Below are 25,973 nucleotides of genomic sequence, written 5' to 3' on the forward strand. Positions count from 1 at the left end.
AGAAACACAGAAGGAGAGAGAGATTTTTTGAAATCACAAAAGTAGGAAAAAAGCAGCTAAAAATCTGATCTCTCTTAGTCATCCACTTAGGTTTAAATAATTAAACTCTGCATTTCTGTCATCTGGATTACTTTAAATAAACAGCATGGTGATATTAAAAGTTTCTTTTTCTGTCACAGTTATAATGACATTGCTTTTGACTAGTATTTTCATATGTATTCTATATGTTAAAGTATTGGGTGTAGATCTGCAAATGCAGCAGATTAGCACCCAGAACATCTTAGGAGAGTTAGGTGCAAAGCTATCTCATAAACCGCTTTGTTTTCCCATGATATTAAGTCGTCAGTGTGCAGAACTAGCGCCACAGAGTAATTTAGAGCAACTTCTGTACTGCTCTAACTTATGTCAGCTGCTAATAATCTCAGGGGGCAGATACAGTAGCCATCATTCACCAGGACAAGGGAAAACTCTCCCTAGCCATGCACCTTTCATTTGCAATCAGGATACAGCTAGTATACAAGACACTAAGATGACTCTACATCATAGGGAACTCTAAGCTCTGGTGGTACAACACAAAACAACCACGGTGAGAGAATTAGGCCCTTTGTAGAACAATTGAACTTAGAACTGATAAATTCTGAGTTACATAAGGCATCATGAGAAACAAATTACACAGTTCTCCTCTCACAATGGTTTTCCACTGGTGTTAACTCCATTGACTTAAACACAGTGACTCCTGATTACATGGACTTTAGCAAGAAGAGAATTAGGCTCAATCTAGGCCCAATACTGCTGTCACTTATACCACTGCAAATTAGAAGTAATTTCATTTGAGTTACAGCAGGGGAAAACAACAATGTAATATCAAAATCCAGCCCAACTAACGTAGGATTCTCATGTAAAACAGCCTATTCCACCAAAGAGGCTGAAAGGTTCAGCACAGTAACATCACCATGTGAGACCTTATGATCAAAGATTTCTGATTTCCAGATGAACCAGTTCAAGTTAAAAAACTTCAAAACAATAGAGAAACAGCAGCTGTGTAATGTTCCCTAACAGGGCAAGTGTCAGGAAGGCCACATTACCACAAACTTCCAGGTATGAGAACAAGGTGTGGGAACAGTGAAGAGGAACTATTTCAGGGTTAGACAATTATGGAAGAATAGAAGGAAAAAGCACTTCAGACAGACACATAGTTATCACATATAATGAAGAACTGTTGAGGGAACATCAAACTAATGATGTTACTATCATAACTGAGAGGCACTTCTGTTATGTATCCATTTAGGTCATTATAACTTACTGAATATTCATTAATTAAACCCTTTGAGGTATAATTCCTCATGCCTGTTTACAGCCTAAAGTTGAATTTTGCTTGGGAACATGAGAGAAAATTTCATTTTGTCATTTAGAATAATCAAAATGTTCAATATAACCTATTTCTTACCAGTTGAGCTATGACTCACTTTCCTCACAACACCCCTCCCCAGTCTAATAACTAAAAAAGAGCTTCTTTAAGCTTTGAACTTGCCATGAGCTTCAGGCCATTTTTGCTCTCAGGGAAAAATCCAAAGGGTTTAAATAACCAAAGTGGCCTTGTGTTGGCCTTCTTCATCAGGGTGAATTTCACCCTTGGTTAGTCACACCAGCATAAATGAGAGCAGAAAAATGGCCCAAAGTCATCATTTAAGACAAATGCTATGAACACATTCCTTTGGTTTGGGGATAAAGTTATAAGCATTCCATATCTCTGTACCAAGCATGCACAGAAGTGATCTTCCACTATTCGCATGCACAGAGCATGTACTTAGAGCACAAATACCGGTGACAGCTCTTACGCCACTAACTTGCATCCTCACCAATATTGTCTCACTGTTCCTTATATGCCCCTGTTGGTGTTTTTACACCCACGTGTTGTCCCTTGTCTTATACAGGTTGCATCTTCCTAATCCAACACCCTCAGGACCTGACTGGTCCCAGATGAGGGATTTTGCCAGAGCAGTAGAGGTCATTTCTGTCCCCCCTGCTACGGGCCCCCCAGACCTGGCTCTGCCACTTGCCCCAGGGCCCTGCCAGCCCTACCAGGCTTCCTGGCCCCACCAGGCAGCCCCACTGCCACACACCTGGCTTCCGGCCAGCCTGCAGTGCTCCCTACTGCCAGCACTCCACTGGGATTCTATGGTCTTGGAACATCCATAGTCCTGCCATACCATGGATGTTGCCAGACCAGAGAGTCCCAGTTTAGAGAGGTTCAACCTGTACTTTGATCGTAAGCTCTCAAAGAAAAGAAGAATCTTTTTTTTTTCCCTGTATGCCTGTGAAGCACATTGCACAATGGCATTGTAGTTTGCATGTATTACTACTACTAGTAGTACTAATACAGGCAAAACTGTAATTGCCCATGTCCTGGCTACTGTGCATCTTAAATTTTCACCTTATCTTTGCATTATTATGCATTTAGTTAAGATAGCTTCAGTCAGGTCTAATGAATGCATTGCTTCTGCTTTTCAACTCCAATGTGACAAAAAGTCATTCTATTAAAAAAAAGATATCCAGGGGCCTATTTTTTTTTAAAGTGACATTCTAATAGCACTTCCTGAAATTGTAATAGTTTGGTCTGACTCTACTTACAGTAAATGACCAGCAACCTGCTGTAACCATGAGCTACAGTGAACTCATTTTTTAAGCGACAAGCAAGAAACTGAATAACTGAAACTGTAATGTTTTTGGTGGGTTAAAGGAAGAATATGATTTTCTTCTGGAAGAATATGATTTTCTTCTCATATCCTACTCGTCCCATAAATACATAAGAGTAAAATAAAAATAGTGCAAGATGTCCAAAGGCTTGTAGTCTTTGAAACTAAGGTTACGTCTACACTGCAGCGCTATTTCAGGATACCAGAGGTATCCCAAAATAGCTATTCCACGTCTTAACAGCAAGCCCATCATTTTGAAATATAACGGGCTCACTATTCCAATGTGCCTGTAAACCTCATTGCACAGGTAAGGGATGCTTCAGAATAGCAAGTTATTTTGAAATTTGGCATTGTATAAATATTGACTTGAAATATTTCAAAACTGACTTGAAATAAGCAACGAAATTTGTGTAGCTCAAATTGCATAGCTTATTTTGAGCTACAGGTGCAGTGTACATGTACCCTAAGAGGGCCAGACTCTGTGATTGCTCATACAATTTTTATACCTGAGTAATTCCATTGACTTCAGAGGGGCTACTTCCAATTTACACTAATGCAACTGAGAGAAAAACCAGGCCCCATTGGCATTTGCTTTCTCTAATCATTTTTCATTTATGTTTCAGATTACTGCACTCCTTTCACTTTCCCATTTCCTATTACTTTCTTTCCTCACCTCTATGTTAATATGCAACACAGATTAAAGGGATATACCAATTCAAAAATCATGGACCAGATTCTGGCCCAAGCAACAGGCCCTTTGTGCCATTTTGGCAGCACAAATGGGTTGTACAGGTGCCCTAATTAAACTGCTCAAGATTCCCTTGGCTTGGAGGCATACTTTGTTTGAAGGCTTATCCAGCGCTGGCACAAGGTGTATCAGGGACATGCCCAGCACAGATGATGTGACTGGTGCACTGCTTCATTCTGGTATACTCCAACTAGCAAAATGCCCCTTAAGAGGGAAAGCCTGAGGCTGTTCAAAATTATGCTGGGGGCTGTACAGTATATATCACCTTCCACATCCAGATCTCGCACTGAATACAACTCAGACACATTTGAAGATCAAGCCACATTAGTTGCCTGTCCCCAAATATATATATTTCCCATAATTTTATAACCGTGAAGTAGTTCCTCTTCACTGCTCCTACCACCCCATCCATTCTCATACCTGGAAGTTCAAAATAATGTGGCCATCTTAGCACTTGCCCTGTTAGGGAGCATTACACAGTTGCTGTTTCTCTAGTGTTTTACAGTTTTGTAACTTGATCTGGTTCATCTGGAAATCAGAAGTCTTGAATTGTAGCTCTCCCATGGTCACATTACTGTCCTAGTAATATAAGCATCTATATTTCTAATAACATTTTAGGTGGTTAAAAGTTTAAAGAATTTTTAAAATCTAATTTACTTGTCATAAGAACATAAGAAGGGCCATATTGGGTCAGACCAAAAGTCCAACCAGCCCAGTATCCTGTCTGCCGACAGTGGCCCAAAGGCGAGGACCAAAGACAATGATCAAGCAATTGTCTCCTGGTATCCTTCCCAGCCTTTGACAAACAGAGGCCTGGGGCACCTTTCCTTACCCCCTGGCTAATAGCCTTTTATGGACCTAACCTCCATGAATTTATCTAGCTCTTTTTTAAACTCTGTTATAGTCCTTCTTATTGCTTGTTGCATACCTTTCCTATTAGTAATGAACAATAGAAATCAACGCAGACACTTTCACTTTTGTTTAGAGCCAATTTCACATTTAGGCTCATGGTGGGTTTCAAACACTGCAGATGAATTATTATTGTTTTAAAACAATTGTTTTAATCGGGTTTTTTTTTTTTTCAAAAAAATCCTCTGGAAATCATCATTTCTATCGGCCTTGGGCTTTATAAAACTTGTTAGAAAATTTCAATTTTGGGCCATGTTTAAGTTGTTCCTGTCTCTTTATCTATCTTATATCTGAATCTAGCATTTCCTTTTGACATTTACTATAATGCTACAAAACAAAGGGAATTGGTCAAATTCATTCCTGATGTAGCTGCAAAAATTCCAGTGTAATTACACCAAGGATGAATTTTGCTCACCATCCCACAAATAGGAATAAACTACTGCAGTATTCTGTATCTTCCCGAGCCATTTCTGAGCTCCCCCTTTTGTTTCTCAATGGAAAGAGTCACCATAAGGCCAGTTCATCACTTAATCCCTTAAAATAGGCCTAAAGTAATACCTAGACTTTGAGCTGGCAAAGGAGTAAATTTTACCGTGTGTATGTGTGTGTGTGGGGGGGGGGGGGTACTGATGGGAAGGAAAAGCCACCAACTCACTTTTCCCATTATCAGGAATAATTCTCCAGCCATAAAGGTACAGTATAACCACCATTAACATCTGTAATATAGATTTTCAAGGTTACCCTTTATCAAAATTCTTGGATATTTCAATTTTCTGAACTTCATCATCAGCCCCTTCAGAAATGCCTGCATTCCGAACAATTCAGTCAGCCTTTAAAAATAACTCACCAGCCTCTCCACCCACCTCACTCCCACCCAATCCCTGCACCAGTGACATTTCTGGAAGCCAAAGCTTTCTGAAACAGAATCTGGTGTAAGCATCACACTGCAGGAGAAGCCTGTCACTCTTATACAGTGGCTGTTTTATTAACTTGGATTCACCTTTATTCTGGTGGCAGTAAGCAGCAATTTAAAAATTCCAAGGTCTTTTTAAAGTTTCTCAGCCGCCTGTCAGAATCTCCAAATTGCATTCTCAAAACACCAGAGGGCTCTTCCCTATAGGAAAATGAAGCTTTTGCATTTTAACACTGTAGTATAATTCTATCAGCTTTATAGGACCATAAATAAAGCTGACCAAATTATAAATCTTTCATTAATAGACCACATAGCATCATATAAACATAGTTTACTCAGTGACATTTTGTTTTACAGATCAGGGACAAATGTCCCCAAAGAAAGAAATGATGGAAATCAATCGGGCCAGGAATTGTCAAACCAGGAACATCGAAGTAATTTCTCTTGTTTATGTAATGGACTAATATAACTTTAACTTTAAATTGCAACAGTGGAGATTTCTGCATTTGTGCTGTCAAAATTACCATCCCCAAAAGGAGAGGCTGTGGAATGAGCGGGGAAAAGCTCAGGGAGACAAGAAGTTCACTTGGAAAAGAAGAAAGAGTAGTCTAGTTCCTCAGCTGGTATAAATCAATGAAGACAGGGGTATTAACGCTAGCGGAGAGAGTGGATCATCAGATCTAAAAACTAAGGCTATCCCGTAAACTGTAATAATGCTTATTACATTTCCATAGTTCATAATCACCCTGTTAATTAATCCCCACAGTGTTGTTATGAAGCAGGCATATATGTACTATATTATCAGTCATGGGCATAGTTTGGGATGTAGAAGGGGTGTTGCCTCCTGCAAAAAGAAAGCCTCGAGCCGGCATGAAATTCCCCCCATGCAAACATGGCCCCATTGACCTGACTGGAGCGGCTCCCCAAAATACAGACATTAAACTACCCCTGGGTATGTCTACACTACCCCGCTATTTCGAACTAGTGGGGTAACGTATGCATACCGCACTTGCTAATGAAGCCCGTGAAACGAGGTGTACCAGTAGTTCGGAATAGGCACCCTAGTCCGAACTACCTAGTTCGAGCCCCATGTAGCCGCGCTTCACGGGGTTCGAAGCAGCGGGGATTTAAAAATGGCGGCTCCCCGCTTATGCTAATGAAGCCCGGGAAATTCAAATCCCGGGCTTCATTAGCAAGTGCGGTATGCATACATTACCCCGCTAGTTCGAACTAGCGGGGTAGTGTAGACATACCCCCTATGATTATCATCTCAATTTTAGTGCTGGGGAAACCAAGAGAGAAAGATTAAATAACTTTTTTAAGGCCGCAGTGAGTCAGTAGCTGAGCCAGGATTAGAATTCTGAAGCCTCTAACTCCCAGTTACGTGCTGGTTCTGCTAGACTGCATTGCCTTCTGGTTGTGGGACAAGAGAGAAGTGGAACCTTTACCAATGCCTCTGCTGCCCTCCCCCAAATAGTTACTTAACATAAAACAAAATCCTGTGTGTTTAGTGTCATAGGACAATTGCGATTATCCTCCAACATCCCCAATGGGAATCTGAAAGCACAGCTTGGTTCAAATCCCCCAGTGGTAGCAGTAGTGGAAAAAGTAGTAAAGCCACTAGCACTTTTGCCACAGTCTCACCTAGGCTTTCTCTGAACAAAGGTAGATGATATAGTCACAAGAACAGCTCTTGTGCTCCCACTATTGCTACCACTCAAGAAGCTGCAATGTTGCTTGATCATCAGCAGGATATTTCACACAATGTCTAGTGCAGACTTCTCAAGAGGATTCACTGTAGGGGAAGTGGATTAGGCTATTGTAACAGCAATTCTGTTATAGTATTACTTGCTATGTCTGCTCTTCTGTATTGGCCTCATAGTTGAGCCTAGACTGACTTGAAGCACACTTAAGCACATGCATCAGCGTTAGGGGCACGGAGGGCTATCAGACTCTTAATAATTTGTAAAATGTTCTGGCCATATTTTCAATCTAAACTGAACTACTCCACAAAAACTGTTTATTCCGTAGTCCTAATTTACTCAGTTATTCACTGCAGAGGAAACAAAATGCAAATCTGGGCTTCTCTTAACTAGAATTTGGCCAGCAGTCTGTGTCTGACATCATCGAGAAATGTGTTAATGGGCCAAATTCTCCTCTCATAAGCAGATCTAAACTCCTTTGAGTGAGTAGGGTTGTACGAGTGCAACGGAGAAAAGAAACTGGCTTATCTACGCAATCAGTGGCAAAGATGCAATTGCACAAATGCAAGTAGTGAAATAAGCTAACGAAACCAAGAAACCCTGGGCTAGATTTCTCAATGGTATAAATCAGCACTGATTCCAAGGGTGCATCCCTCATTTACAACAGCTGAGGATCTAGCCTGCTTTTTTAATATTTGCATTTAAACTATGCTTTGAAAAGCAAATGAGAGGAATCCTGCTTACATCTGCTGTGCACTGCAGAGCATACGGATTCCCAAAAGCTATGCAACTCATGGCCATGCCTTTCCAGCAAAACAAATGCCTGTGTTTAACTGAGCTATGGTGCTTGTGTCATTGCCAAGTCTTAATATAATGCTCAGCTTTGTCTTTAGTGACCATTATTACATAGACATGCATAGAGAACTCACACACACAGAGAGATTCAATCTTCTTTCATGGCCTTCTGCAGCAAAAGCCTACTGAAGATAATGGCACTGTATCCAAATGTAGGCATAGTGAAAGCACAGAAAAAGCTGCCTTCCTTCCCACTCTCCCCTATGAGTGAGACTCAGGGCTTGTCTACATGATGCATTAGTCCACATTAGAGAGGTGTAAATTCTAGTGGGCACTAACATGTTGCTTACTAATTGGCCTGCTGGTGTGAGCAAGAAGTTCACTAGAGTTCATTAAAATAACTTTCTTACACTGAGGCCAGTTAATTCACAATACACTAAGGGTATGTCTACACTACAGCGCTAATTCGAACTAACTTAGTTTGAATTAGTTAATTCAAACTAAGCTAATTCGAATTAGCGCAGCTAGACCTAAAAACTAGTTCGAATTAGCGTTTTGCTAATTCGAACTAGCATGTCCACATTGAGTGGACCCTGAACAGAGGTTAAGGATTGCCGGAAGCAGTGCCGGCAGGGTATCAGAGGAGGACTTAGAGCGTGGAGCTGCTGTCTCAGGCTAGCCGAGGGCTGTGCTTAAAGGGACCCGACCCCCACCCCGGACAGACAGTTCTCAGGGGTGCCCCGCTTGCAAAGCAGTCCTGGCTTGGATTGTCCGGAGTACCCACATTGGGCACATCACAGCACTCGGACATCAGCCCGGCTGCCAGGGAAAGCTGGGGAGGGCTAGCCTCCCACTAGTTCGAATTAAGGGGCTACACAGCTAGTAAGTTCGGACTAGGCTTAGTCCTCGTAAAATGGGGTTTACCTAGTTCGAACTAAGCGCTCCGCTAGTTCTAATTAAGTTCGAACTAGCGGAGTGCTAGTGTAGCACCTATCAAAGTTAATTCGAACTAACATCCGTTAGTTCGAATTAACTTTGTAGTGTAGACATACCCTAGTACTCACTAGAATTTACATCCCTGTAATGAGAACTAGTGTATCATGTAGGTCAGCCCTCAGTTTGCAAATTTACAGGGCTAGATCTCGACCTTCATTCTACCAGCTTTGTATTTCTCTGGTAGCACAAAGTATAAAGAAATCCAGTTTAACTGGTTGGCTGGAGATTCCTCAAGCATTGGGAAATCCCCTCATGGCTCTGTACCACACTTTCTTCCTAAATGTGTGATCCTGGGATATGACCAGGGTGAGGAGGAGTTCCTAAAAAGGGTTGCTGCAATAGTCTCCATTTCCCAAAAAAGCTTCTTGTGGCCTTTGTAACTAGCTGCAATTTAGAGCTGCTATACTATTCACCTCAACTTTAGCTTTATTAATGATTTGTAGTAGTGTAAAACGAACAGGTCTCCACTGAGATCAGGGCCTCACTATGTTAGGCACTATACCAGTGGTCCCCAATCTTTAAAGGCTCCCGGGCGCCCGGGGGCAGGGCCACTCACGCGCCGGGCGCCCGGGAGTGGGGCCACTCATGCACCCGGCGCCCAGGGGCGGGGATGCCCTTGCACCCGGCACCGGCACGTGCCCCAGGGCTGGGGCCGCCCAAGCGCCTTGTGCCGTGGGCCCGGGGCCGGCGCCGCCGCCCGAGCTGAGCACCTGGGGCCGGCACCGGTGCCCGCATGTTCCCTGGGGCTGGGGCCTCCCGAGCACCGCGCACCAGGCGCCGGTGCGTGTTGCGCGCCTGAGGCCAGTGCCTCCAGTGCGCCGCGCGCCGGGGCCGGCCCAGGTTGTCGGCGGCGCACACAAATGCCCCGGCGGGCGCCATGGCACCCGCGGGCCCTGCGTTGGGGACCACTGCACTATACCTACACATAGTAAGAGGACAGACAAAGGATGCAAGTGGAAATAAAGCTACAGAGAGGCGAAGTGGCTTGCCCAAGGTCACTCAACAGGTTAGTACTTGAACTGGCAGCAAAACCCATGATTCCCCTGACTGTCCATTCATTGCCTTATCCCTAGGATTACACTACAACTTTCTCTCCATCTGGATCCTTGCTCTCTACAAATGTCTACCTGCTCCTCCTCCATTGCTGAGTGCATGAGGGTTAGGTGATAAATGTTGCCCTTGAAACCATGTCATTGGAAGATTGTCTAGAAAAGTCTTTTCTTCCTTAGGTCTTCATTGGCATGTGTGAAGCAATAATGATGGGGAAAGCCAAATATGGTTTCATCTCCTGCTCCATTCCCCAAGGAGTGCCTAGACTTGAGAGCAACAAATGTTGCACATCATGAAACTTTCCTGTTAAGTGAGATGACACTGCCCTAGAGGTAAAAAAACATCAGTACAACAACTGTAAGAGGGAAAAGGGGGCATCCGTTTGGTTTTCACTAAAGTTAGTGGCAAAAAGAATAAGGAAGTCAGTGAGGATCAACTAGTCAGGACCCCATGGCTTAAAAAGGGACAAATAACCTGGAGATGAAAATGTTGGTTGAGCTGAAGAAAGCTAGTCTGACAAACTCATAGGGTACATCTACACAGCAGTGTTATTTCAGAATCTCTGACATTATACTGAAATAACATAGTCTGTGTCTACACTACAAGGAGTTATTCCAACATCATGTTGAAATTATGTCAAGCTGGAGGGCTTCTTACTACGACTCCTGTAACGCTCATTTTACCAGGAGTAAGGGAAGTCGGAGGAAGAGTGTTCTTTCTCGGACTTCCTGCTGTGCAGATAGTGCCAAAAGCCAAAATAAGCTATTTCGACTTAAGCTACACAATTGACATAGCTCAAGTTGCATAGCTTATTTTGGCTTTAACCCTGCTATGTAGACGTGCCTATGGGGTCAAATGTATCCGTCAGTAGAGTTACCCCAAGGATATGCTTTCTCAAGGTGACAGTAGAGTTACCCAACGGATATGTTTTCCCTAGAAGGTTTAAGCAGGCCACAGGTGTTGTGCTGGCTTCTTGCACAGGGGTCAGTTTTCCCTCATAAAAACCTGCAAGCTGAAGTCCTCTTTTCCTTGCTGCTTATAATTTTTTACTATTATTATTTTATTTAACTGTAATACTCTGCTGTTCTGCCAAGTTTCACCTTGCAACTTTAATAGGTTGGGATGTTTTGAAGGAAGATTTCTCTAGACCAAATAATAAAATATGTTTTGCCAGGTTATCCCTCAAACATAATTACGATTCATAAATGGCTCTGTGTTTGGGTGCCAACAGGCAGAGCTGGTATGTGGGAGGCCCAAATTCAGATGTGACCTTGAGACTTATCTTGGTGGTAAGGCCTTGTCTACACTGGCATGTTTTCTTGCCAAAACCCACCTTTGGGTGACAAAACAGTGAGAGCGTTTACACTGTAATGTGACTTTTGTTGGGAAAAACATTGATTTGTGTGACCAAAAATAAAAAAATCCATCCCTCTGAGGGGCTTTTGTCTTTTCCCCTCCCTTTATTGTCGAGAAAGAGCCAGTGTAGACTCTGCTGTTTGGTTTGTCAGGAGAACTAGCTGAGGGAGCTGCTCCGGTTGGGGAATAAACAAAAACCAAATCATTGGAATGCTCCTGTTCTGCTGCTGCAGGAGGAGGGCTGCAGACACTACTGTGCTGCTTTGACATTCCTTAGCACAGAGCTCCCAGAGTGCCCCGGGAATCCCAAGAAATGCAGTAATCAGCTCTGCCTTCTCAAAACACTGCACTGTGGGATGCTTACCCACAGTGCTTTGCTCAGTCGACAGAGGAGCTAGCAGTGTGGCCATGAAGGGTGCATCTAGACTACATTCTTCTTTCGAAAGAGGAATGCAAATGAGGGAAATCGAAAATGCAAATGAAGAGCAGATTTAGAAATCTCGCACTTCATTGGCATAATCTCTTCCAATCGCTTTTTCAGAAAAATATGTTTCCAAAATAAGCGCAGTCTAGATGGGAATCTTTTGAAAAAAACTCTTTTTCAAAAGAACCCTGTAAACCTCATTTTTTCAGGAATAAGGGTTCTTTCGAAAAAGGGTTTTTTTTTTCAAAAGAACCCATCTAGACTGCTTTTTTCTTTCCAAAAAAATCGCTTCCGCAATCGTAAGAGATTATGCAAATGAAGCACAAGATTTGTAAATCAGTGCTTCATTTGCATTTTCGATTTCCCTTATTTGCATTCCTCTTTCAAAACAGAAAAACTGGTTTGACCGGAGTTCATTTTTGATGACTTTCGCATGTTGACAGCACTTTATTCGCCAAACCTTCCGGGTGTAGACACAGCCTAAGAAAGCGATGGCCATGCTATTTTCTCTGAATCCTTGCTACAGCCCTCCTCCCTCATTGTTTTTTTGTGGGGCAGCAGCATCAACAGTGTCTCTGGCTAGAAATACATATATATTGCTGGCCAAACATTGAATGTGGGAGAGGAACTGGATGAGAAGAAGAGAAGGAGCTGCAAAACTGGATCTAGAGTTATCCCTGGATCAAAATTAAGGCCCAGCAAAAAATGATTGCATCACTCTCTTGTCAATGCACCCAAGTCCATCTCCTGGCAGATTAGCATTTACAAGGCCTCACAGTAGGTTTCTTAGTGCCTATCAAAAGCAGGGCATTTCTGGACCAATACAGCTCACCCCCCAACTCCTGAGACCAGCTACTCCATAATTTGTTCATTTAATGGCACATTGGCTAGAGGACTGAGTGTATGGAGTGTGGGGCCCTATGCAACTACACAGGAATGACCCTGTGGAAACAATGCCTCTTAATATATTTGTAAAACATTACCGAAAACACACAACAAGCACACAGATATTTTCTGTCTTCCCAGAAAGCTTGTACTGCAAAACAGTAGTGAAACAAATCACAAGAGCCTCAGGAAAGAGAGAGCACGTTGCTGATAAATTGTGCAGGCAGCTAAAAAAGCACTTACTGAATGGATGCCTGAAACTTGTTTTCCACCAACCTCTGAAAAGTTAAAAAAGGAAGGTAAACACGTCACTTCAAACACAACCAAGATCCCAATATATAGCTCTGGATTGGATAAAAATATTAAAAACCACACACATGCACAGAGCTACCTTATTAAGACGCTGTTTTGCCACAAACCCAACCAAAATCTTTAAACGTTACAAATCTTGGTGTTCAGTTGCTAACAACAAAAATCCTTCCCAAGTTAACCATCAGAATGCAAACTACAAGGCTCTTCCATTGTCAAACCAGCAATTAACAAGGCAACAGATTCCCCTCTCTAATTTCTTATCTAATATATGCCCTTAGGTAATTATATTGGGAATCATTCCATAAAATCCTAGAAAAAGATTTAAAGGTGAAAGAAGTTGAGGCTTTTCTCTAGACATCTACAAAAGTCTTTATTTAATGAGGCCACATCTGTAACAGTATGAGCCAGATCGTAAGCCAAGGAATGCTTGTTGCACCTGGGGATAGGTGTGTATATAAAAGCTTTATGGCACCTTTCTGTTTCTCCAATGTTCAGTTCAGGTGCAGGACTAGTCCTAGTGTAATCCAGAGCAGCCTCAGAGCTACTCGAATTTACGCTGGCTGGCAATGTTCCAGAAGCTTCTGTTGCAACTGGGGACCAATCAGGTGTAAGGGGAGCCCTAGCTATATGCTCTTTTCCCATACAATGCTTTTATACATTGACAGCTGTAGGTAACCTTTTAAGAATTATTATGGTGACTCTATATCACTTGAACATCCCCCTACAGTAAGAGAAGCATCCAGTGCCTGGCTTGGCTGATTTTAGGGTTGCTTTCTGCCAGAAAAGTACAAAACTGTCCCATTCTACATAAGAATCATCATCTATGCTTAGCTTAACTTCTAAATATAAATATAAATATAGAGTAATTTTTATTTCCTCCTCCACTCATTATTCTGAGTCCCCCCTTCAAAAATCCCCTAACTCACCAGCCTCTGAACAGAATAGATTATTTTGCCACTTGCTTTGTTTAGAGGCTTTGTGATATTATCAGCTGTCACAGAATAAAAATTACTTGGTGTATACATAAAGAAGGAATTCATTTCAAATACGTTGCTTAAAAAAATAAAGTATACCACAAGTTACTTCAGACAGACATTGCATCTTCCTATGAATTTATACAGAACCTATCCCAAAAGAGCCTCTTGGTGCTACAGTAACACAAACAGCACTAAATAATATGTAAGTATACTTGGAAATAACTCTATATCTACAGTATGGTCTATTAGGGCATGTCTTCACTTGTTGTGTCGGAGATCAACATTCTGGTGTTCAATTTAGTGGGGGTAGAATAGACCTGTAAATCGAACACTGAGACGGTGTCTGGATTCCTTGCAGTCATGAAGAGTAAGGGAAACCGACAGGGGCATTTGCTCCGTTGGCCTCCCACAGTATGGATGGCGCCAAGCTCAGCTTAAGGTAAACCAGCTCCAGTGACGTATTCTATGTAATTGAAATTGTGTACCTTAAGCCGACCTTCCAGGTCTAGTGTAGACCTGACCTTAGAGTGTTATTTGCCCCAATGCAGATGGCCATCTTAAGTCCTATGCACAAATTAATATTCACTTAAACCCAATTTTGAGAAATTAAGTTGGGCTTTGGTGATTGCATTGATCTTGTGCTAGACTTCTGTACATGGGTGAACTTTTCCCATAGTGACTTGATTATGTAAACAGATTTAAAATAAAACCAAATAAAACTTTTGATGCTCATCATTATGTAAAAGTCACATATACTGTTCATGATTCATACCAACAGAACTGGGCGAATAATGTTCTCCAAATATTCAGTTGAATTTTTAAGTGAATTTTATTTGAACACATTTGTGACCCTTTTGTGTTTGTTATCTGCAAACATTAGATCATTTGAGTCTTACTGGCACAAATCATTATGGGAAACAACTCTTGAAACTGTCTACAGGAAACCAATTTTTAAGTTTGCACATGGAAATATTCATGCTAGAAATGGTCGCACACTCATCCAACCAGCAAACAGAAAACAGCCACTCCCTAATTACAAACACACAGTGACTGACGACCATCCATACTTATGACCAACCTCCCATTAACCCCATTATAATATTTTCTAGTTGAGAACCATGTACGTCAAGTTTTTCGAACAGCGCAGGCGGCGCGTTTAAGGGTATTTCCAACTTATGACCAAATCAAGTTACAACCAGGTGTTCGGAACGTAACCCATTCATAAGTCGGGGACTGCCTGTAGTACTTTGTAATGTATCCAACCAATTGCATCTAAATCTAAGAACACAACTCAATTCTTTGATTATTGATTAAGCAGGCTCAATCTATTTAGGTGAAAACAATCAAAATAAACATTTATCCAATAAACTAAAATGACAAATGAGTTTGAGGAAATTGCAATTGGCTCATGGACATTCCAGAGGAAGGTAGACTAAATTCATTGAACAAATTATTTGTGATAAAGTATTTGCTTCATTAAACAAACCTTGTGATAGAAGAATGTTGTCTGATGTATGAGAACTAAAAAGCTGAGCTATTTTGGCACTTTCCCACCAACAAAATGAACAGTTTTATCATTTAAGAATGTTAACACCAGTGCATTATTTGTAATAAAAAAACACACACCTGATGGATAGTTTCATTATGTAGTTTCTTAGAGAAGTAAAAAGTTCAATCCTTATCCATTATAATGGGCTTAATCCTGTTTCTATTGAAGTTAACTGAAGGCATATCTCATATTGATTGACTTCTGTGGGAGCAGGAACAGTACCTATAAACTAACTATGCATTCATAGAGCAGCACACTATGAACATCCCAAAATTAATATCTATAAATTCAACGCCTGTAATATCAAACATGTATGCTCCTGCCTTCAGTTCACCTTTGCTCAAATTGTCATCCATGTTTTCATCTCTTCGCATTTTGACTATTGGAAGAAGTCCCAGCTCTGCTGTAGCATGTGCAGATCTTACTGCCCACAGTCTCAAACATACAAAGAAATAACCTCCAACAGTCAATCAACTAAATTAGTTCCACATGCATTTCAGGATTTGATTCAAATTTAGCCTTTTCATTTTTAAAACTCTCAAGCAAACCTCTGTCTCTGTTCTGGTCTCTCCATTCACCAAATAACTTACTCACTATCCATTTATGTAATCTCAGTACTGTAAATGCAAGAGCCTTCTTTTTCGGTCCATTACTCTGGAATGACCATCCTGCATCCTCCTTGTTTGGTAGCCAATACAACTCAATTAGAAGTCAATGAAAACTACTTCCTTGGATTTTAACAGGAGCCGGATCAGACCCCCAGATCCTTTTAAATTTCATGTGAAAACCATTTTTTCTCCTTTGCCCATACCACTTCATTTCTCTCTGCTCTTTTTATGTTATTGATTATTATTATTATTTCAACAGTGCATCTATTATTTAATTCTGTAAAGCATTCAGCATCACGGTTTGCACAAAAGACTCTGTATGAAATTGACATACGCTATACTGAAAAAAGTGTTTCAGGATGTTGGGGAATCCAGAACATTCACTGGCTCATGACAACATCATAATATACAAATGCAGTTGTAAGGACGCATTTAAAATACTACCCTGGTTCTTCCAATGAAGCTACAAGTTATCTGTAGATCAGAAATAATTTCCCTACAGAGATAAATTCTACTGAGAAATGTTTTTATTTTTCTCTTCCTCCCTCATCATTCTAATGTATGGCCTTCCCCACTGTAGTGACACTAAATGTCATTACAGTGGTGATGGAAAGTAGGAAGCTTCTTGAGCAGCATGAAAACTGTGTTTGTGGAACAGCTAGTTCTGCAGCACTTTGTGACGTCTGAGATATAAAAAGAGTCACATATTCCCACTCATTTGCCAGTGTATCAGAATTTTAACAACTCTTGAGCAAAAGGCTAGCTGTGACTTTAAAGATCAATTAAGAGCCTGTTTTATTTTCACTGAATTCAGTGGCAGGTAGTAACATTTCCAATATTAAATGGAAATAAGACCGGGTCATAAGGCCTTGATTCAACCATGTGCTTTGTGCAGTCAGACCCCTATGAGCATGCTGGGCATAAAGGAATCCCTTTGCATATCGCACATTTCACGATCGGGACCTTAAATTAGATCTCTTTTACCTATCATTTGCACTAAATTTGGCAAAGAGGTGTTTGCTGGAATAGTTTTAAGAAAAAAAACTTTCAGAAGGCATATTTTTCAAATCCACTAACCATAGTAGGACCCACTTCAATCAGAATTGTAGAGCCTCAGCATATCTCTGAAAATCAGACTGGGGGTATCTCTTTGGGCACCCAAAGACCAAGTCACTGGAAATCAATGGCAGCTTTTTGACAATTCTTCCCTTATTGTATAATGACCTCATTTCTATCCATATTTAACATTGAGGGTCCAGCCATATATAATTGATTCTGATGTCAACATATCCTAGCAACATTTCATTAAAAACTTGTGCTTGTAAAACCTCCATTGCCTGAGACACTTTCCAATATTATACTTCTCATTGTGTGATTACTAATTAGTTCATCTCTTAAGTGAGAGATGCCCTAACAAGTTATCACTGAAAGGTATACAGATTCAAATAAGGCTCATTGCTATAAAGATAGCCTCTCTAATTAAAAACCAAGAGAGAAATGAGTTTAAAGATATAAATGGAATTTGCATGCATTTGGAAAAAATGGGTGTGAATGGAAACTTCAAATGATTTACATCACTCTGGCTAGATCCTCAGCTGGGTCAGGGACACCAAATTCAATGGAACCATGGCAGTTTACACCAAGTGTGGGTCTGACGCCTAGACAGAGTGGCCAGTTCTACCAGATCAGACAGACCGGATGCCACTGACGCAAGTCGTGTCTGGTTGGAAGACTTGGCAACCCTACAGAGTCCATAAAACTATTCATGACATTATGGATAACACTGGCGATACATATTTTTATAAAAAACAGAAGGAGCAGCAGGATCATGATTCTGCAACTATATAGCTCAATAACATACACGTACGTGATTGATTATTGGCTGTTAGATGTACCCTGTTATTTGTACAAATTGCTGTGCTTTATATACAACTGAGTGTACCCTCTCAATACAAAAGGCTCATCATGCAAGCTGTCCCAAGGCAGAGCTCCCATTGGCTTCAACTGGAATTCTGTGTATGGAATGCCTGCAGATTTAGGTCCAAATATCAGAGAAGTTGGGCAAGTAATACTAAATGGATTTCTAATGTTATGCTCTTTGCTTTCAAAGAAACTTGATCAAAGACTAAACTCCCAGTGTAGGACAATGTTGCTTTGCTTGCAGAGAAAGGAACATTTCAGAAATTTCAAGTGTGCTATCATTTGGTGCCAGGACAAACAAACAAAAATAGTACTGAAGTGTATAAGTTGCCCTTTAAATGAAAGTGCACACTGATTCACTGAAATGATGAAGCACTTAGCAAGGAATACTGCAATTCCTCATCTCTGCCTTCAATAATAAAAATTCACTGTAGTCAATCTGAATCATTGTAAAAGGTTTCAAGGGGAAAACAGAGGTTAACAAGGGCAAAAGAAAACTGATGAACAAAATACATTTCTGGAATTTAAAAAAGTGTCAAGAATACATGAAAATTTGATTTCACACAGAATGAGTGGCAAATGGAGAGCGGCTTCTGTTTAATCTGAATAATAAACTTGAATTAGTGTTCACATCCAATCTGTTTTCTTCTGGCGTGTATTGTACTACAGAGCGCATTCTTTTTGCTTATTACTGTTAATTACAATGAAAAATTATGATAATTAACTGCAATACAGTGTAATTCGATGAAATTTACAGAAACCAACCCCTCCATACACACCTGCATACATCATATATTGTCATTTTTACTATGATATTTCCTTATAATAAAATGTTATGAATATGATGATAAATTATTATACTGCGCCTTATATTCCTCTTCTCATATCCTACTACATATTCCATGAGCTACTAGTCCAGTTGCCAGAAACAATGAGACTAATACAACAACAGAAGGGCAATAACCTTACTATGGCACTCCAAATTATTCACATGTAGAATTCTTATGGTAAATTATTAAGAATTTCTTTTCTTAGCTCTTGTCCTCCTCCCAATATTACTGGAATGAAAACATTTTTCAGCATTGAGCTGCACCTTCCTTCCCTGCTTTCCAAACTAAGCAGCTTTAATCCTCTCTTTGTGACATTAATCATCCTCAGAAAGCCTGATATCTTAGCACTGTAGGCTCCTCAGGGCAGGCTTTACTTATCCTGCTTTAAATCAAAATCAGCATGGGTTAGCCAACATTTTGAACTGGATCAGAATACACCTTTCTGTGTCTGTTGTACCCATTCCCTTCCCATAATTAGATGTCATCAGCTTCCACTGAAATCATGGCACAATATCTGGGCCTCTTTGCAGGAAGCCGCAAGCTCTTGTTGGAAACACTTCTCTTTCACAGATGTTGAGAAAGAAACAGCTATAGCAGCTACATGGAGGCCTGAAACATGCCATTTGGAGTTCAGCTGGACATGAAAGCTCCCCTTTCATAGCCTCCTTTGTGAACTGTGGCAGATTCTGTTCTTGAAGCCCTCCCTTATTGCTCTTCCTTTAATCTTAAAAATTATCCAAGGCAGGTGAGAGCTACTAAGAGGTTTGTATAATATTTAATACAATTGGGAAGAAGAACAAGAGCCACATATCTGAAATAACTTGAGAGTAAAGGAGTTTCCATTTTAAAGAAAAATGAGTGATGTGAAGATCAATGAAGAAGGAAAAGGAGTTGATATAACTGGATTGTATATTTTCTTTCAGCTCGTAATTATGTTTTGCCAAATTTTCTTTCATCAGGCCCCCTGCAAAAACAAAACACACGCACACCCCACACAACCAAATAAGCCTTTATTTCCTAACCTTCCCAGCCTTAAACTCTTCAAACAAACTAAAGAAATTCATCATTGTGTTCTCCATCCAATTTCATGGAGTTATACTAGCAAATCACAGTGATCAAGCAGGTCCTCACACTACACTGTTGTCTTCTCATAAAAATGCTGCAGGTTCCCCATCCACTCTCCAAGTTAGCAGAGTGAGGGCTACATGCATACCTGCTATTCTGTATGTTCCCAAATCTGGCAGAGAAAATGCCAGAAGACCAGAAAGCATCTTTCCTATGTTTAACCAATTTAATGTTTAATGTACATTTAGCACCAATTCAGATTTCACTTCCATGCATAAGCTATATTATGAGGCAGATAAGATAAGGAAGACAGAGACTGGCATCAGCCACTTTTAAGCTTTATCCCTCCATCTTCCCTGAAACAGTGCATATATGTTATGTTTGTGGTTTGCACATACACTTGTGCAAAAAGCAGAGACATGTCTCTATAGATATGCTATAATATACAATTATAAAAGGCAACTTTCCTGCTAGTCCATTTGGTCAAATAACTGCAAAGCCCAAGAGCAACAACCCTGAAAACACACTCTCCTCTCTCTCCCCTCCTACCCTGCTGCCTGCCTGCTAGCCTCTCTCTCTCTCTTTCTCTCTCTCTCTTCTTCTCTCTTTCTCTCTCTCTCTCTAATCACTTAGGAAGAAGATAGGAAGATTATCAAGGGGAAAAAATTAACCAAAGCTGCAGATAACCCTTTAGAACCATAGTATCAGGTTGTGATATGGAGCATAAAGGTTAATGCAGATGTACTTGCATGAATCTCAGATGCAATTATATATGGGGGGTGCTGAGATAGAAATGGTGATGAAGGTAAAAAATAAATTTGTATCCGTAGGGTTGAATTTACGATCAGCTAGAGTACCAAGCAAGAGACCAGCTATGGAAACAGGATATGGATTTATCACCACCAAGACACTGACATTTTTGGTGGGTATTTTTATCATCATCATCAACATCAGGGCAGATTTTATGGAAACTACATCTGGAGAGATATGGGTTCACTCAGTAATATGAAGAATAAAGGTGGTGACCAAACAAACAAAAAAGACAGATACCTTCAGCAGTCACAGTATTTTAAAGATTTGGGGGGAAACAAAATAAAAGTCACTTTCATTTCAAGCCTATGTCATCCTCACATCCCATCCATATATTTCAATGGTTGCCATGGGGTTTGTGGAGAGAAGAAGAACGAATGAGGGGGGGTCATAATCAATCATCTCAGAAGAGCATTTCTTCTTACAGAGAAAGATCTGGATTTTGACTGTGTCCCTAAGAAAATTGCATACTGCAGAGCTGCTGCCATGCAGGGCAGCAAGGAAGCAGGCAGAGGAGAGGCAGCAGCTGGGGATGGAAACGCCTATTAAATCCTTTAGACAACAGATGGGCAAAGCTTGGCTGGGTTTTTAAAAAACACAATGCATCATGTTTTATTGTCCCACCATAATGAACAACACTTAACACCCACAAGCCCAAAGAAGCCCCCTATGACTGATTCTACCTCCCCCCTCCTTTCTAAATTATAACCTGGAGACTCAATCCACTTTTAGGGGTCCCCCAACCAAATCAATTTGTCAGACCCCACTGCTCACTGCACCTGTCACTAAAAAAGAACATTAAAAGAGGACAGGCTTTTGGCTGGTTTTTTTTAATTGCTCTTCCTTCCAATTACTGCTCCCCTGCCCTTGAAGTAAATATAACATCCAGGAAGGCAACCAGTGAGTCCAAATCTTGAATGCATTCAGGAGATCTAATTATGTCACGTAGGGCACAAGCACCTGCTCTCTGCTAATTCCCTCACTAGGTTTCCTTTTAATATTTCTTACCATTGTTCTTTTCAGGAAAGAAATCTGATGGGAGCCAGTTTCACAAACGGGGGGGGGGGGCTTTTGAAAAATAAATAAATAAAACCTCACACAGCTAGAGGGAATTCTGCGGCTGGCCACTTTAAAGAAAAATTCAAACTATGCCACACCAAAACATACCCGAGGACCTCCTCCATTCATATTTCCCAAATAACTACAGCAGCCAGTGCCATAGACTGCACTGTACATATTCTCTCCCACCAACTGCACCTTCAGGACTACACCCTTTTCAATCATGATGTCATGAAATACTGCTGGTGACTCTCCCGCCTCCCCACCACGTCCTTCTCCTCCTCCTCCTCTCCGGTATACACAGTGCACCTCTCGTTTCATTTTAATTTGATTAAAAAGAAAAGAAAGCAAAGTGGGGCAGTGAAGTACGGACATGAAATTGAACAGCAGCAGAGCCTCCCTCGTTTCCTCTGCATGCACTTTGACAGTCATCAGAACAACACCCCTTAGCAGGAGCGAATCCCACAAGGCAACCTATGCTCTAAAAACTAAGTAAATACATAAAGGCAGCGTGAACTACATAAATAAAGGCACGAATCTATTAGGAAGAGTTTCTCCACGGCAGCAACCAAAAAGGGAAACCCCAGAGCCTCACAACTCTCCATCCCCATCCGCTGGCTACCGCACCTCGCCAGGCTGCTGCAAAGGAACCAACCTGTCTGTCCTTTGCCCAAGGTTTTCTCCAAGCGATAGGGTCCAACGTATTGTGCATGTTGAGCTGCGCTGCCTTCTTTCCCCGTTGATGTCATTTCTACCCGGCTCTATAATTCTGCGATGCGCGGGTGGCGGGGAGCTGGGATCCCTCTCCGCTCGGCTCTGCAGTTCTTTAAATTCCCACTCCTGCAGCTGTGTAAGCAAAGCACCCCTTCCTTCGCCCTCTCTCCTGGCTGCTCCAGTCCCCTGGGCTGCAGCTTTTCTCTCCCTCCTTTGCCTTTGCCGCCTCTCGCTCGCTCGCTCAGTCTGTCAGTGTGGGATGCTGATGGCCAGAGCAGCAGCTATTACCAGTGGTCAAAGAGGGGAATCTAGGACCCAAGCCCAAGGAGCATGGTGCTGGTGATCGGAGCTCCGCACGCCTTGTTCTCACTAGGAGCTGTTCAAGGGAAAGCTAGAGCTAAAGCAGCGGAAGAGCTGGGGCCCAGAGCTCTGAGTGGCATCATAGGCAGCCAATCTCCAGCAACAATTCAGTCCCCCTCTACTCTCCCTCCCACTACCTTTCCTTTTCCATCAGTATCAGCAGCAGTTGCTGCCCCTGTCTGATACAGAGCATCATAATCAATGGAAATATCAATAAACCTATGGGTGTTAGTCTATTAATAAGGGAAATAATGAATGATAAATAGGGATTTTTTTAAAGTCATGTGCTTACACATAAAAATTTGTTTCTCTAAAAGACCCCTCCCCACAAGGCACCCGTCACTGCAATACACCCCTCAAAAGCTACAATTAAAAATAATGCTGAGGTTGTGGCATGATTTATAGGAGGAAAGAAACCAAAAGGCGCTTGTAAGATTTATGGATGCTGTTTCCAATGGGAAGTATTTCTATTCTTTTTTTGTTCTGTAAGGAGTCTTTCTTCAGAACCAATGAATATTCCGAAAACCAGGGCCTGACCAAGCTCCCAATGAATTCAGAGGGGGATTTGCTTTGGATTTCAATGGCACCATGTAGGACTTGATGTACAAACAAAATAAAATAAATGAATTAAAAATCCAGCATAAATGGTAGGTTAGTTTGTACTCACAAGTGAAATGCCAAAGATGAAATGAACATGGAAACTTTAAGCTCTACAGGTGGCCTATCCAGGATAGGGTAATATAAGGAAAGCTTGTACTGCTGCAGCCCACACTGTAACTGTTCTGCAAAGGGATGCCCTGATTCAGCAAAGTGTGTAAGCACATGTGTAACTTTAAGTATATAGGTAGTCTCAATTAAGTCCATGGAATTACTTATGTGCTTAAAGTTAGACACATGCTTATGTACCTTGTAGATTCAGGGCCATATAAAGGACTTCGGTGTCCAGGATTATTAAGATAATGCCTCTCTATGCCAAGAAAATTCACCCCAAACCCCTATACTTACTCTTTCTCTTCATGGGCAAAGCACCATTTTCCATCTCAGATAGCATCATGGTTGTACCTATATAAATGGATTTAAAGTCCATGGAAGAATCCTTCTGTGGATCACATCCACAGTGATGTAAACTGGTTGTAGTTCTACATTGCTAACACAGGCAATGGAGTAATTTTGCCCAAAAATAGTAGGAGAGCAGTGAGGGAAGGAACATAGAAACTATGAGGGTAGTCTATGTGAATGCAACATAAAAATGACCCCAATACAATTTCCTTTCTCCCCAAAAAACAAGACCCCAAAACATACCTTGACCTTCTCCTACCTCTCTTTTTATAGTGCTGCCTTGGATTAGCTACTGTCCTACACTGCTACAGCAACCTTCATTGTGTTGAATTTCCAGTTCTTCCAAAAGATACAGTTTCTCCTCTTTCCTCTCTTCCTTTCAAACTTTACAGTATCTGAAACCTTCTCAGGCTCTCCCACTGCCCACAAACTCCTCCAGGATCGTCTCTTCTTCTCCCAAGACTCTCCTCCCTGCCCCTCCTTCCTGCCAGATACCAGTATTATCTGTCCAGAAACCCCCTGGTGGGCAGTCCCCAAATTCGCCTCATTCTCTCCCTCATCTCCAAGACCCTCATTCACTCTTTCTCAAACTGCCTCCCCTCTTTCCTCTTTCCCCAAATTCCCCTCACAGCAGCCTCATAGTGCCTGTCCTTCAGTACCTCTCCCTCCTTCTCAGTGGCCACACATAGCTGTGTCTCCTTTGGCCTCCCCTGCAGTAATGTCCCATTGGCCTTGCATCCTTAACCCTCCCTCCACAGCACTGATCCTTTGCCCCTCCCCCACAGCCGTGCTTAAGGTTGCCTACTCAGCTGGACTGGACAGCTGCCATTGCCTGGTCCGTTGAGTTCGATTGCGATGGCAACCCTAGAGTGCTCCTTGTGCTTGCCCCCTCTCCCTCACCCCATAACACTGCCCCCTGTCCTTCCCCCCACAACCCAGAACACTTCCCCCTTGCCCCTTCCCCACAGCAGTGCCCCTTGTCTCTTCTCTCTTCTCCTCCCTCACACTACAGTACTGCTCCTTTGCCCCTCCCCCACAACCAAAACCAGTGCCCCTTTGCTCCTTCCCTACAGCAGTGCCCCCTTGCCCCTGCCCCTTCCCCTGCCAACAATGCCCCTTTTCCCCCTGCCTTGCCCCTCCTCCATGGCAATCCCCCTTGTGCCTGCCCCTTTTCCCTCCCCCCACACAGCAGTGCCCCCTTGCCCCTGCCCCTGCCCCTTCCCCTGCCAACAATGCCCCTTTCCCCCCTGCCTTGCCCCTCCTCCATGGCAATCCCCCTTGTGCCTGCCCCTTTTCCCTCACCCCACACAGCAGTGCCCCCTTGCCCCTGCCCCTTCCCCTGCCAACAATGCCCCTTTCCCCCCTGCCTTGCCCCTCCTCCATGGCAATCCCCCTTGTGCCTGCCCCTTTTCCCTCCCCCCACACAGCAGTGCCCCCTTGCCCCTGCCCCTGCCCCTTCCCCTGCCAACAATGCCCCTTTTCCCCCTGCCTTGCCCCTCCTCCATGGCAATCCCCCTTGTGCCTGCCCCTTTTCCCTCCCCCCACACAGCAGTGCCCCCTTGCCCCTGCCCCTGACCCTTCCCCTGCCAACAATGCCCCTTTTCCCCCTGCCTTGCCCCTCCTCCATGGCAATCCCCCTTGTGCCTGCCCTTTTTCCCTCCCCCCACACAGCAGTGCCCCCTTGTCTCTGCCCCCTTCTCCCTCCTCCACAGCAGCGCCACCTTGTCCCTGCCCTTTCTTCCTGCCACTTCTCCCTCCCCCACAGCAATGCCTATTTTCCCTGTCTCCTCCCCCACAGCAATGCTCTCTTCTCTCTTGCTCTTCCTGTCACAGCAGTGCCCCTTTGTCCCTTCCCCTTTCTCACTCCCTCCTCAGCAGTTCCCCCTTGTCCCGGTCCCCTCCTCTTCCCTCCACAGCAATGCCCTGATGTCCCTGTCCCCTCTCACCTTCCTCACAGCAATGCCCCCTTGTTCCTACCCTCTTCCCCTTCTCCCACAGCAATGCCCTATTCTCCCTCATCCCACAGCAAAGTTCTCTCTAACCTTTTCCATCCATGTGAAGGATACATTTTGTTATGTGCACCACTAATAGAAACACATGCTGTCAGCTGTGGGTGCTCTGCTAATCAGATGGGTGGCATTTGAATCCCTCCTGGGTGACTGCCCAAACACTCATCTTAAAGGGAACATTGCCCCTCAGCAGTGATTCTTTTTCCCTGTCCCCTCCCCTCTCCAC

The 25,973-nt window shown here is 42.5% G+C and overlaps 1 protein-coding gene across 2 annotated transcripts in view; it reads right to left on the minus strand.

Annotated features, from left to right (window-relative positions):
• Positions 1–23,807, minus strand: part of BRSK2 (BR serine/threonine kinase 2) — a 502,809-nt gene extending 479,002 nt beyond the window's left edge. For both annotated transcript variants that reach the window (XM_089778682.1, XM_075928205.2), the window contains exons 1-2: positions 23,685–23,807; positions 22,261–22,695 (exon numbers count right to left, since the gene is read on the minus strand). In XM_089778682.1, the coding sequence (XP_089634808.1) occupies positions 22,261–22,354 (94 nt within the window). In that variant the 5' untranslated portion in view covers positions 22,355–22,695; positions 23,685–23,807. The remainder of the gene's footprint in view (positions 1–22,260; positions 22,696–23,684) is intronic.
• Positions 23,808–25,973: the final 2,166 nt, after the last annotated feature.

The sequence above is a fragment of the Pelodiscus sinensis genome, chromosome 5 (genome assembly GCF_052426305.1).
Source record: "Pelodiscus sinensis isolate ZL-2025 chromosome 5, ASM5242630v1, whole genome shotgun sequence".
NCBI lineage: Eukaryota > Metazoa > Chordata > Testudines > Trionychidae > Pelodiscus > Pelodiscus sinensis.